General features: G+C 43.2%; 1 protein-coding gene across 2 annotated transcripts in view; it reads right to left on the bottom strand.

The window, feature by feature from the left end:
* Positions 1–2,392: 2,392 nt before the first annotated feature.
* RAB3B (RAB3B, member RAS oncogene family) overlaps positions 2,393–14,856 on the bottom strand; it is a 63,963-nt gene continuing 51,499 nt past the window's right edge. For both annotated transcript variants that reach the window (XM_031050661.2, XM_034063952.1), the window contains exons 4-5: positions 8,188–8,312; positions 2,393–4,486 (exon numbers count right to left, since the gene is read on the bottom strand). In XM_031050661.2, coding sequence (XP_030906521.1) covers positions 4,299–4,486; positions 8,188–8,312 — 313 coding nt within the window. In that variant the 3' untranslated portion in view covers positions 2,393–4,298. The remainder of the gene's footprint in view (positions 4,487–8,187; positions 8,313–14,856) is intronic.

Here is a 14,856-nt window from a genome sequence, read left to right as displayed (position 1 = left end):
CCTCCGTGACGCACCAATCAGCACCCGCCGCGGCGCCGGGCGGAGGGAACGGAGCAATCCCAGGGCAGCACCTGGAGAGGGGGAGGCTCTGATTGGTGGAGAGAATGCCGGTGGCGTAGGAGGGGTGGGGGGAAACCATAGATGGGGGGAGAGGAGCAGGGAAATACAGTCCCGTTAAGAAATCAGGCAGGAAGGACAGAGACATCAGAGAGCGGAGGAAGAGAGAGGAGAACAGAAACAGGTCCCGGGAATTCGCTCCTGTGTCCCCGCGTTCCGGTGTTTATATTCCTCCCCCTTTCTTGCGTTGGAATATTCCACCAGCCGGCCGTGGGGGCCAGCCCTCGCCTCTCATTTCCTTTCTCTATTGGTTGGAACAGGTGTCGCTCATCTCTGAGAGAACCAATCAGGTCGCGTAATCCGCGCTAGGGGGCGTACCCCGTGTAGTCCCCTCAGTGTAGGGTGGAGGGGTGACGTGCGTGGTCTCACAGTCAGCAGCCGGGAGTAGCTCCGACAGCGGCGGTTGGGTGGAGACCGAGGTGAGCTTGGCACGAAGAAAGGGGAACGCTGTCATCAGCTTTCCTCATTGGAAAAGCCAACCACACCGAGCCAATTTAAACGAATGTGGCTGCTCAAAACAAAACTGACTCCCAGGTGGCGTTCTCCAGCACTAACGTGAGCCAGGCTGAAGTTTGCCGGTTTGTGTCAACCAGCAGTACCGCCGGTCTTCCGAGACATACAGTGTCTATGGGCACCGCTGGCTGGTTTAAAATGGTTTCTTCTTTCCGTAATGGTTTCCTTAAGAGCTAGAAGTTTGTACCCGTGACTTTAACAGAAGGCTGTGTTTGTTGTTAGTATGGCCTAGTCTGTGCCAACCTGTCAATGTGCTTTTTTCCCCTATGAAACCGCAGTGCCCATGCAGCAGTTCCAAGGCTTGACCCCAGGAATGCTGCCTGTCCTCTTGTTCTAAGTCTCTTTGAACCTGGTGTTTCCAAAGGGCACACAGTGTAATGATCTGAGACTTGTTAGGAAGCTTGCCTTTGCGTGTGTCACATTCCTTTTGGTATTGTTCCGTGTTTGAGCTTTCTGCTGTTCCTGTAGTACCAGCATTAGTTATTTTATGTGTTGGCTGCAGAACAGATTATGAAAGCACAGTTAAGGGATCAGAGGCTAATACAAATGAGAGGGGCTGTCTGAGGTACAGGGATGACAAATGAGACTGGATGTCTAGGAAGATAATTTAATGCTTTATTTCTCCACAAGATGGAAGCCAAGACCCATCTCTAACCCAGAGCCTATGGCTTTTAGTGGAGAACTATGTTCTCAGTGCTGTATGGTACAAGCCATAGAGCAAAGCTTGTGAAGAGCAGTCGCCTCCTTCTTTTCACCTTCTGGTATCCCTTATTTGATCCTATAACCACACTGGTTTATCAACACTACTATCCCAGGGCACTTCCAGGCAAATGGAAGGTTCTGTATGAGACCAAATCAGGAGTACGGAGTTTGTCTTCAGGGCAAGCAAGTCTATTATTTCCCCTGCCTCAATATTACATTATTGCCTCACATTCTGTCTCTTACAGGTTAATACAAATAACAATTACTATTGACTTGCTGGTGATACTGAAATCAGCTGCATGCCACTTAAGGCAAAAGGCTTTCTCTGCATCCATCCTCATCCTTTAATATGAAAGTAATACATAAAATATATATTAAAGGAGAGATGTGTCAGTTGTCTGTGATGATTTGATTCCTTACTTGAAATAAACTGCAGGATTTCTCCACCAAATACTATGTTTCTCCCTGTATTTTCCACGTCTTTGGACTATGCCATCATGTAGCTACTTGCTGGCTTGTCCTATAAACAACAGTTCTGTCCAGCGTAGCTTGAAGTGCCTGGAATGTATGCGGAACACAATGAAACACAGTTATCCATTAGGTACAAAAGGGAAAGTTCTCTTTGCTGGGACAAAACAGTAAGTAAAACAAAAGAAGTGAAACTCCATTTCTGCTGAATCCTTTTTCTTTTACTGTTGAGTTGCTGAAATGAAACATCTTTATTAGCACTGAGGTGCTCTGTTATACCTGCCACAGCTCAAAATCATCACTCGCTGCTGTGCAAGGTTTTATTTCTTGTTGCTGGTTACACAGAAGTTGCCCTAAAACCTGCTCCTTCTACAATTAGAACACTGCACTGCCCATTTATTGGCCAAATAATCCTTCTCTTTACTCTGTTTTAATTCTGCATAGAGATTCCGAACTGCTGGCTTAAGGATCATCACCCTGTCCAAAAAAGATTGGTGTGGTCTGATGTATTTTAAAAGCATTAAGGAGATAGATATCTTCTTTATACACACACAGGATTGCCTGATGCTAGCACACAAGCTCTCTGGCCATGCCTGGTGACAACATTTGTCTTTATTTTGCAGTTTCAGGGGTTTAGATACAACAACCACATTCCTAGTGCTGCACAAATCACACACTCAGTACTAGATCACCCACACACAACCAAAATCATGTCACAGTAAAGATTTCTGAAAGCAACACACAAAGAGGTCAAGCCTTCAGCACAATCAGCTCCAACTACATCGGTGTAGTTGGATTCTTCTCCAGGACATTGTGCTTTTCTCCTTATAACTATTACACTTTGAGACACAACAGGATTACAGAAGCGCTCGCTAGTGTCATGATCCAGCACACTGCAGTGCAGTGAGCAGATACTCAACTCCAGTGCCTGACATCAGAAAGTCTCCTCAGCCAGAGAAGCTCATGGCTTTCAGGTAAAGCCATAAAACTTGCAAGGATTTTCACCTTAAGACAGGAAAATTCTCTTTGAATCCATTTAATTTACAGTTACAGCCACAATCCATGGTCACTTGCGGAGCTGGGATGCACAAAGGCATAACCATAAAAGAAGGCGTACAGTGAATGTGACTTCACAGGTTCACACAAGCAGTTCCTCCACGTATTTCAGAGAAATACAAGCTCTGCGTGTGGCAGAAGTTTTATGATTTCAGAGACATTGGATATATAAGAATATTTTAGGTATCAAGTATGAAAAATTGTTCCTCCCTTCAAAGAATGATGCAAGAAGACGTCCATGGGATAACTTTTAACAGGACAGCTTTGTTGTTTTTAATTTGCAATTATGTTTGATTAATCAATATTCTTGCTTTTTCAGTTGAATCTGAAACCAGAAAAAAACTATCCCCCTCCAAACCCATCTAGCACAGAACTTAAGAAAAAAGAACAAAATGCAGAAAGAAAATCTAATAATATTGGCACTAATAATTGGCACTAATCTGGCACTAATATTTGCCAACACTCATTTTGGCTCCTGGTACTTGTATCTTTCTGAGACAGTGCTGTTCCAAGTCTTACATGTCAGATTATGCCTCCAACTAAGTATGCAGCAGCCAGTTCCTCCTTCCCTTCATCCTGCAGCAAGCTCACTGTCGAGTAGTTGATCAGAGTAGATCCAGACCTGGAAAGGTAAAACTAGAGGATACAGAGGAGAAGCTGCAGGACAGTTGGCTCTTGGGCTTCTAGATGTTAAGGGACAGCAAGGTGCCAAGCACAGCAGCACCCAAGCCCTTACTGGTGGCTGTGGGGCAGCGTGCAGGCAAGGGCAGCCCCTGGAAGGGCTCTTGTGCCTTCACTAGCACCAGCCAAGAGCATGTGCGGCTGCAAGGCCTCCTCATCCCAGCCTGGCAGCTTTGATTCCTCTATGTGCTCGTCCTCTATATAGAGGCTTGACACAAAATCCGCTGCCCTTTTCTCTTTGCTCTCTGGAGAACCTCAAACTGTCAGACAGAAACACACTGCTTTCAGCTCCATTATACAGATAAGCTGAGGTCGTGTCTAGAGGACAGCAGCAGTGATTCAAAATATGTGGACATGTTCTTGTTTTATAAGAGATCTTTTTCTTCATTTTCTTTTAGACCTGGTCCCTTGTAAATGGTTTTTATGCTTCCTGCTGTTCTTGACAAAAAACTCTTTCTGCAGTAGAGGAGTTTATAATTAAAAATGCAGCATTCTCTGTGGCAGTAACATTTGCAACACTAAACAACGCTTTTTATCTTCAGTGTAACATTAACACAAGGTGCACTTACAATATTCTGATTTTTGTTATTTAAATTATCAGATGAAGCAATATATAATATTAACATTCCAACACATTAAAAAAACATACCAGTTTCCTACAACAGAGACTCTGCCTTTGCACTACATGATAACGCACCACTACAAACGAAAAGGCAAAATGTAGTCAGGATAGAAGGATGTGTCTCGGCGAGAAAGGTCAACTAGCACGAGCAGTTCTGCTGCGAAGGGGGTGGGTTGTCTGTGAGCCGCATGCTCCTTCCTGAAGTGCCCCTGGAAGGGTCTGAATCTATACTCTCTGACATCTTCTCACAGATTATATCCACGAGACGCTCAAACACTTGCCTCACGTTGATGTTTTCTTTGGCACTGGCTTCAAAATAGTCAAAACCTGTGAGAAAAAGTGGGGAAAAATATCAATAGAGACTGGTAATGGAGATGGGGTTTAAACTATTCATTCTGATATTACTCAGAGTTCAGACATTGGACAATTCTTTAGCTCAGTTCATTCCCACACTCTCAGAACAGTGAGCAGAAATGCTTCTAAAATTTATGAAGCCTCAATAAGAGTCAATAAATGGATCCTTACCCTGGTAAATACATCTGCAGATGATACAGATCTGAATAAAGCCAGCACAAAGGAGTTGAATTCTCCCCCTTAGGTCAGTGAAGATGTCCTGGGCTACAGCTGCCGCTGCCATACAACTAGCTGGTAATATACAGAAGCCTTCCTGGGCTCCACACACCCCTCAAGGACCAGGCTTTCTCTATGAACCACTACTACAGACTGGCAAGAGCAGAGACCAGAAAGAGAAGCAAGGTCGTGGTTGTATTCCTTCTGCTGACCAACTTCTGCGCTTGTGAGCAAAATGCTCCATGACTTTGGTCTTGTTTATTCCCATTCTTTGCCTGCTTACATGGAAAGCTCTTCAGGGTGATTGATACTCACACTACACAGGCCATGGCAGAGCACCCATCCTGACAAGGGCCGTTCAGCACTGCTGAACTGCAAATAACGTTGTGTGCCTCCTACAGAGTAATTTCAGTGTCCGGTTGGCAGCTCCTTGCTGTTGTATGAATATGGATTCTCAAACACTGACCCTTCCTGATTAAAAAAACCAAAACCCAAACAGCAAGGCTGGAGTTATGCCAGGTGGGGATGTCACAGACATCAAGCTGCTGCCCGTTGACACCCCCTGCTATGCACGAACCAGCCTTCTCACAGCCCGAGCCCTGCCTCTGCCAGCAGAAATGCACTGAGCTGTGAAACATTTCTTAATCCTTCTAGCCCCAGGGGTATCAAAGGCCAACCATCACTTACAATGGCTGTTGCTTCTGTTCTGCCAGGTTATTATATTGCCAACAGCAAGAGCTCAAGCACCACAGAGAGTTTATTTTGCAATAAGCTACATTCTGTTGTGCTTCATTCTGGGGATCCTGTGCATTGCACCCATTTTCTTTGATTCTGCCACAAAGAAAGAGAAAGATAAGTCATCTTAACTGACCGGCCTGCTACTGCTGGTGGACTGAGGCACTCTGTGTGTGGTAACAAGTAGGTATCTGCACCATTCTAACACTTTTAAAGTATCATAGAATCATAGAATAGTTAGGGTTGGAAAGGACCTTAAGATCATCCAATTCCAACCCCCCTGCCATGGGCAGGGACACCTCCCACTAAACCATATCACCCAAGGCTCTGTCCAACCTGGGACAATGGGTGAGGTGATGGTGGAAGTGTGTCCTCATGAGAGAGCAAGTGTCCTGAGTTCAGCTGTAGCAGTCAGATGGCTGTCCTGCAGCAGGAAAGGGTTTCATCTGCCTCACCTGCTGTCTTTGACGATGGTTAAAAGCAGATACATAAAGGGCACAGGGAATCAGAGATCTGAACTTCGGTATTTGTCAGTCTAGCATTGGTTTAGCTTCTGCTATGGCTGAATCTGTTTTGGTTTAGTTCATGTTCAGGCCAATAACAATTTATTAATCTCATTAGGAAATCATCTCAATGATGTTAATGTCACTATACAAACAGATAAACACGTTGGCGGATAACCTCTATGTGAATCACTATGATGAAAGCTAACAGTTTAAGCTTCAAGTCAATAGTCAATTAAAGAGATTCCTCCCACCTACCACACTAAGTAATTTCAGATAACGCTGTACACATTAGCACAGTTGGTGTAAGGAAAATCTGACTGACAAACCCAGACATATTTTCCAGCCCTTTTAAAAAAGAGCATTCAGTATTTTGGGAGGCTACAGAGAACCAAGGCAGGACTGCCCAAAGGCACAGTCAGGTTTTGTTTTGCTCTGCACTGGGTATGTTTCTCCAGGGTGAGGTGGGCAAGCATGAGGACAGGTCAGGAGCAGAACTGGGGATTCTTCAGCAGAACAGTTTCCTACTGATGGAGTCAGTTGCTATGGTAACTCTGTGCTCATGCCCATTCTGAGGTGTCCCAGACGTAATGGATTCAGTTTCTGGATACCAAATTTGTACTGAAACAGACTTTGGGGGAAGAAAAAACATCAGAAGTCCAAATAGTAGTGGAAGTTCCAGTAAAACTCTCTATTTGCTGTTACATTGTTCTGAACAAATTTTCAAGGGCTAACAGTGTGATTACTCTTGCAAAATACATGGGCACTCATGGCAGTAACAATGGTTTTGAAAGTTTGCAAGCCAGGAACAGAATTTATTCATACTCACATTTTCAAAAGCAAATTAAATCCTGATGTGTAAAAAAGAGCCCACAACTGATTTTGCAAACTAACCATGTCTTTGCTTTGCTAGTCCTAGATGTAAAGAATTATGACTACAATAATATTAATAATGGGAAATTAGAGAATTTCATTTGATATTTGGTCATAAATAGGACCTCTTTGTGCTTAGCATATGTAGAATTTTGACACTTGAAGGTTCTAATCCTGAAGGTCTTTGCAGACATGCTTCTTTTTTTTGCATGTGAAACATGAATGCTCCTAACTCTTTGGAACAGTGACCATCTTTCTTCATATCACACAGGTTCCTATGGCAAAGCCAGACTTTATATTCGTCTATGAGAAGGGTTTCTATAGCTTCCCTTCATTAAATAAAAACCAGCAACCAAAACCCAACCCAAACCAATCAAACCAACAATAAAAAAAACCCCAACTAATAAATATTCATTATCTAAGATTTAACCATAACCGGCAATTTGAAGAAGGCCACACACTAAACTTCAACAATGGATGCAATGTGTAGTGGAACTCAGTACCCCAGTTTATATTCTGCATGTATATAGAATATATTCTGTACCCTCCAATTACTACTCAGGAATTGAAGACAGCATAGGATTTTATAAATTAGAGATGATGGCAATTCCTTTGGGTCTGGTAAGAATCTCTGCTCTTACAAGCTAGACAGATATTTAGAGTATGCCCACTGTCAGGGGCTTGGCTGTAGCTGAATGAAATTCAACAGGATTTACTTGCAACAGTATAGTTAAAGCTTAACACAGAAGCCCATATTCCATATTAAAAAGATCATATATTTATAATATATAACAAAAATTATAAATAAGATTAATGTCTTTTGCTGTTCATTCTTAAATTTTCATTGCAAATGGCAGTTCTGCTTTTTCTATCCCACACCAATAACATAATGTCTTTTCCCTACCTGGATAGAGAAGCATGGTACATTGTACTCAGCTCTACAGTTCTGATGTAGAAACTTCTTTTTTCATTGTTTAGTTGCAAAAATAAAGGAATTTATTGTACAAAAATCAATGCTTGCATTCTGAAAATGATTATGTGGCACTTGGAGACCCGGAGACAGGATTATGTTTATGAAAACTTTTTCTCTTTTAACTCTGTGAGCTAATAAAAGCTGCTCACAGACAAACTTTGTCTTCCTTACACCCTTAGAAACTAGCTTGATAGACAGAGCAACACTACAAGAAGGTATTATTCAGCGCTAAGCAAGTAACCTATGGACCTAGAATATATTATGTTTCTTAGTCGTGATACCACCGTTAAAGTATTGATTCAGGAAGGACTTTTTATCATACACAGCATAAAGAAGCAAAGGGAAAAAGTAGAAAGAAAAGCTGTGATATGTACCTAGCTGATCCGCCAGATTTTTCCCCTTCTCTACAGGTACAGTTCTCTCATCCTCCATGTCACATTTGTTTCCCACCAGGATCACTTGTGCATTGTCCCAGGAGTAAGTCTTGATTTGTGTGGCCCTGCAGGAGGTCAAAAAAGATTGTTATGTTCCACCAGCTATGCCAAAATGCAATCATATATTAAGTGTAAAAACAAGTACTATTAATGACAACATCAGCATCTGAGGCTGTGTTGGATAAAAGACAAATGACCAATCTTACACATAAAGCAAGACTGCAAACTACATCGTTTCTAGAACCATTCTATTTTACTACTCCTTAACTTCATGTGACAACAAAGTTTCTTGTTAAGGCTTTGCAAGTGTTTTAAAATCATAAGATCCAAACTTATTGAAAAGCTGAACTTGGTAATGTCTGAAGTCTAGGGACAAAGAAAAAGCTTATTCTCCTTCAGCTGTAACCTGTCAGGGGAGTTACAATCAATTACACCTCTCAAGGATATTGTCCCTATAGAGAAAACCATACGATAGATACACATTTTATGCTAGATTTACAACCTCTTATAAAACACATAACAACAGTCATAGAATGGTTTGGGTTGGAAGGGACCTTAAAACTCATCCAGTTCCAACCCCCTGCCACAGGCAGGGACACCTTCCACTAGAGCAGGGAGCAGACAAACAGAATGCTTCTTAGCTGCAGTTTTAGTAACACCATAAGAAATTGTGTTTTGAGAGTCAAACAGATGGAAGCATCAAGTCACCTTGGCTTGAACAGGAAAACTCGTTCACGGAGACTGAAACTATATAGCAACATGGAAACAATTGCTAAAGAGAAACAGAAATGTACCCCATCAGGAAGGTATGGCATGAAGGTAAGGCTCTGAGAGCTAATATTTGAGCCCAGCAGGATTAAGTGATACCTGAGGCAGGAAACAGCGGATGCAATGACAGACGGGGAGTATCAGACAAACACTCATTTCAATGACAGAGGGATTAAGTGAGTGGAAACTTAAGCAGGAGCACTGGGATGAACTTAAAGCCTCTAAAGCTCTCTGTAGTTCATATGCTGAAACGAGTGGAGCTAGCTATGGATCCCAGGAGTCCTGGCAGTGTCCGGGCCAGGCTGGACAGAGCCTTGGGTGACATAGTCTAGTGTGAGGTGTCCCTGCCCATGGAAGGGGGTTTGGAACTGGATGATGTTAAGGTCCTTTCCAACCCTAACTGTTCTACTATTCTACAAGTCTGACCTTATATTTGGCCACTTCATAGTTTTTTCTATGGCAAACCAGCAGATTTTTGTTCTGTTTATCCTGAGGGGCTGGTCCTTTCCCATCATCCTTGCAGAGGTGTCACAGAGCCAGCACAGAACTGTATAAGCTTGGTAGCATTAATTTTTTTCAGACAGGCCCAACCTATTTTACCTTCACTAAGCCAGCTCTATCTTTTAAGCCTCCCTCCTTCCCAGAGGTAATTAGGCTGCTCTGCCAGAAGCATTAATTCTTTCCCTCCTCCACCTCCTCTGGTGCCTAACTCACCTTCCCACTCTGCCCATGCTCATCACTCCTCCATACAGGATACTATAGTTTCAGGCAAACCCATTTCCCAGGAGAGCCAGGAATCCCCCTCATATTTCCACTTCTCTCTAGTTTGCTTGAACTCCCTTAACAATAAAGCACCCGATTCCTGCTCTTTTGAATTAGTAGCAGCCTCCAGCTCTGATCTGCTAAGGATACTTTTTAATTGGTTTGAGCTGCTTACTTGCCTTTTCCATGGGAAGCAGCCAGTCATGTTACTCCACAGATACCTACGGACAAGGGAGTCATCTCACTGGGCAACTTGCCATAATGCAGGAGCCATTTTGGATTGCACTGGAAAGCATAAACCTAAACCCCGTTGCACAAATGCACACCCACACTGCAGCATGCAAAACTAAACCGAGCCTTTGTGCAGTGAAACTTTGCATTCTTATTAGCATCCTCCTGGAAAGGCACTCGCTCAATCCCAATTTTGGTTCCTCCACTTTCACCCTTCTGAGTGCCCCCCATGTAGACAAGCCCCAAGAGAGCTAATATGAGTCTGTGATGAGTTTATGCAGTACTTTGGGGTTTCTCAAAGCTCATCACAGAAGGGGTGACATCAGAAATCAACCAAAAGTGCAGGAAGATGAAATCTCCCCAGTCTCCCACATTAAACAATATAGAGAAAGAAAGTCTCTCCAGCTTCCATTTAAAACACTTATATCCAGGCTCCTCTTCTGACTCCCAGGCCTCTCTCTGGATTCATTTCAGTCCATGAGGGATTATATGGGGACACACTGCCAAATCAGCTATTTAAACAGTTACTTAGATAATTAAAAAGAAGATAAAAAAACATGAAAACATGAAGGATCTCCCACAAAAACTCATCCTTCTCGTTGTCTGTATGAGTTAGTGAAAAACCTCTCACAGAACACTAACATTCACACTTACTAGGAATAAAATCTAAACAAAGTTATAGAATCACAGAATCCCAGACTGGTTTGGGTTGGAAAGGACCTTAAAGCTCATCCAGTTCCAACCCCCTACCATGGGCAGGGACACCTTCCACTAGAGCAGGTTGCTCCAAGCCCCTGTGTCCAACCTGGCCTTGAACACTGCCAGGGATGGGGCAGCCACAGCTTCTCTGGGCAGCCTGTGCCAGCGCCTCAGCATCCTCACAGGGAAGAGCTTCTGCCTTACATCCAACCTGAACTTCCCCTGTTGAAGTTTAAACCCATTACCCCTTGTCCTGTCTCTACAGTCCCTGATGAAGAGTCCCTTTCGAGTATCCTATGAAGATGACTGTCTAAAAGAACCCCTGATCCCCAAACCAAAAGAAAGGCAGCAAATTTCCAGAAGCTTCTGGAAAGATAAACAAAGAAACAAACAGCAAGGTTTGTGCAATTAAGATGTTACAGCAACCGTCCAGGCAGTCCGATATACACACTGGGGAAAACCATGTTTCTGTGACACAACAACAGTGCTGTGCTTTATTGGTGCTGAATTCCCCAAATTGACGATAAAGGATGGGGTTTATGCTTCACACTTAGAAGAAAAACAGTCTCAGGTTCACAGTCCCATGGATATATCAACAACCTAATTTGGAGGTCAGACTGAAACATTAATAAAGCTGATGATATGTGAACCCAACTGTCTCTTAAATCAAAGTTATATTTAACCAATTTTTCCTTCCCTCCTATCAAATTGTCCAGGGTGTCCAAAGCAAGAGTTTCCATACTATTTTCTATTTACTTGACAGTATCAAATACTGAGTATATCCTAGTTTCAGTACAGTTTCAAATGAGGTATAAACCACTGATACATCTGCACACAAAACTATTAAGCTAGTGTCAAATAGTAACTGTCAAAGAAGCCCACTAAAAGTAAAGATATCTAGAAAGCCAGGAAAACTCATTTAACCATTTCATGCACCTACAGGATGTGCATCTTATTTAAATAAGATTAATTACTTTCAAATATAAGGTAAAATCCATCTTTGCTTTTGCTCATTAATGTTTTTTCTTGTCACACTGCAGTATGGAAAGTCACTCAGGTTAATCTTTTAAGGCTTCTCATACAATCTGTTGTGTCTTTACCATTCAAGGAGCAAGAGAACAGGTCATGTTCTAGATATTCCTAAGTGCATTTAAATTGTGTAACTTACTCTTTCTCAGCTGCTTTAAGATAATTATTCATGGGAACTAATAATGAATAATGATTCATGTGAATGAAAGAAAGTCTGTACTTCACATTTGTATACTACCTGGAGAACTTGTCTGAATACCTGACATACAGCCATGATCCTCCTCATTCAGGAGAAAGAATGCCTTTACTTGGTTTAGAAGTCTTTCTGGAGTGACACAAAGCAAACCAGAATCTTCTTTAGGACACAGAATTATAGAATAGTTAGGGTTGGAAAGGCCTTATGATTATCTAGTTCCAACTCCCCTGCCATGGGCAGGGACACCTCACACTAAACCATATCATCCAAGGCATCATCCAACCTGGCCTTGAACACTGCCAGGGATGGAGCATTCACAACCTCCCTGGGCAACCCATTCCAGTGCCTCACAACCCTCACAGTAAAGAATTTCTTCCTTATATCAAATCTAAACTGCCACTGTTTAAGTTTCAACCCGTTATATGAAAAGTGTGATAAGAAGATCACCTAAGGAAGACATCATAGGGCAGACTGTGAGAGTGTCATTTCCCTTGCAGGCAGATCAGGAGGCTGTTAAAACAGTCACATGCCAATGAGCCAGAGCAGAGAGGTAAAGTGCACCGTACACACATGGGAGCAGTCTTAGAGGGGATGTTGGAGCTTTGTGAAAGGGCTTGGAGAATAATAAAGCACAACCTGCTATGGGAATTTGCCAGCTAGAGGGAGGATAAGAGCTCTAAGATGCTGAAGTGGTCTAGAAGGGAAAAGACTTGTTTGATAGACATTTGACTTTGCACAAGGCCACCTTCCCACAATTTCAGTGTCGTTATGAAGAGGAATTCTGAGATCTATGCACACCCCTATGAGTGCAGCAGAAGTTAAGAGTTTGATATGGGCAAGAGCTTACTTGGAGTGCTAAGTCTCTTGTTCAGCTGCTTATTCATGCCTTTATCTTGTTTTCTGCAGGGAACTCTGCAGGAAGAGATGGCACAAGAGGCAGTGATGAAATGGGCTGAGACTCATGTTGGCCACCTGCTTACACAACATCTTAAAACCTGAATCACTAAGGAGCAGTAGGCAGGGCACCAGAAGGAATTAACAGGCTTCAGGACTGAGGAATATCCTAGTGTAAAACACATATAGATGATACTGTACACAACTTGACCCATTCCAAGATTTCATGAAGAGATACAGTTTTAGGACTGAGGAATTATGTTCAGCCAATGAGAGTGGACTGGGTTGGACAGCAGCCAAAGTCAGGAGAAGGGGCATCACTTTATATTTTATTAGCTGATGATCTTCTTGAGGTATCATCCTAAGCCTGATTGTATTTATCCTATGAACCTAGCCCCTCGATCACAGGGCAAGGGGCTTACTCGTCTTTTATGCCAGAGAAACACTCACATTCCATCCACACGTTATTTTAGGAATAACTGGGAAAGACAACAAGTTCCTTACTGGATTTACTTCAACATTAACTGAGTAGTGCTGATTTATTCTCAATGACTAAAAGGTCAGCCCATCTGCTGCATCATGCTGCATTTATGACAAAATATTCAACTTATCAGTGTTCTTTATTTACTGCAGCTGGACACTGAAAAATGCATCATTAGCCAGGTAGGATAGCAGAACACTTAAAAGAGGGAGGATGTGTAGCACTGATGGACAGGGGTAGAGCAGTTGATGCCATCTACCTGGACTTGTGTGAAGCATTCAACACTGTCCCACATGACATCCTTGTCTCTAAATTGGAGAGACATCAATTTCATAGGTGGACCACTCGGTGGATAAAGAACCGGCTGGATGGTCACACTCAAAGAGTTGTGGTCAACAGTTCAATGTCCAGCTGGAGACCAGTAATGAGTGGTGTCCCTCAGGGATTGGTGTTGGGACCGGTCTTGCTCAACATCTTTGTTGCTGACATGGACAATGGAATTGAGTGTGCCCTCAGCAAGTTTGCCAGTGACACCAAGCTGTGTGGTTCCGTTGTTATGCTGGAGGGAAGGAATGCCATTCAGAGGGACCTTGACACACTTGTGAGGTGGGCTGATGCCAACCTCATGAAGTTTAACCATGACAAGTGCAAGGTCCTACACCTGGGTGGGAGCAATCCCAGGCACAGCTACAGGTTGGGCAAAAAGGAAATTCAGAGCAGCCCTGCGGAGAAGGACTTGGGGGTGTTGGTTGATGAGAAAATGAACATGAGCCGGCTTCAGTGTGTGCTTACAGCCCAGAAAGCAACCGTATCCTGGGCTGCATCAAAAGAAGCGTGACCAGCAGATCAAAGGAGGTGATCCTGCCCCTCTACTCTGCTCTCGTGAGACCTCACTTGGAGTACTGTGTGCACTTCTGGTGCCCTCAACATAAAAAGGACATGGAACTGTTAGAACAAGTCCAGAGGAGGCCACGAGGATGATCAGGGGACTGGAGCACCTCCCATATGAAGACAGGCTGAGAAAGTTGGGGCTGTTCAGCCTGGAGAAGAGAAGGCTGCATGGAGACCTCATAGCAGCCTTCCAGTATCTGAAGGGGGCCTACAGGGATGCTGGTGAGAGACTCTTCATTAGGGACTGTAGTGATAGGACAAGGGGTAATGGGTTGAAACTTAAACAGGGGAGGTTTAGATTGGATATAAGGAAGAAATTCTTTATTGTGAGGGTGGTGAGGCACTGGAATGGGATGGAATGGCCATGGAACTAGATGATCTTAAGGTCCTTTCCAACCCTAACTATTCTATGATCCTATCATTCTGTGATTAATTGCTATAATTTCAGGAAGCTTGCAGGATAAAAGATGACTTAGGATGAGCTTGGCTCTTAGCTTTTGCATATATCCCATGTGTTTGCCCCACTTGCCTTCAGTGAGGGTTGAAGTATGCTCTCAGAAATAGTGTGGTTTGTTGTAGCTCCACCTAAAGCTCTGTAAGCAGAGAGACAACTTGCTTTTCAGGCCACACACCTTCCTTACAAGGTAAAGAGCGGCTT

Source organism: Melopsittacus undulatus, chromosome 6, assembly GCF_012275295.1.
Source record: "Melopsittacus undulatus isolate bMelUnd1 chromosome 6, bMelUnd1.mat.Z, whole genome shotgun sequence".
NCBI classification, from domain to species: domain Eukaryota; kingdom Metazoa; phylum Chordata; class Aves; order Psittaciformes; family Psittaculidae; genus Melopsittacus; species Melopsittacus undulatus.
The sequence above is the reverse complement of the archived record's forward strand: the minus strand, read 5'-3'. Positions and strand labels throughout refer to the sequence as shown.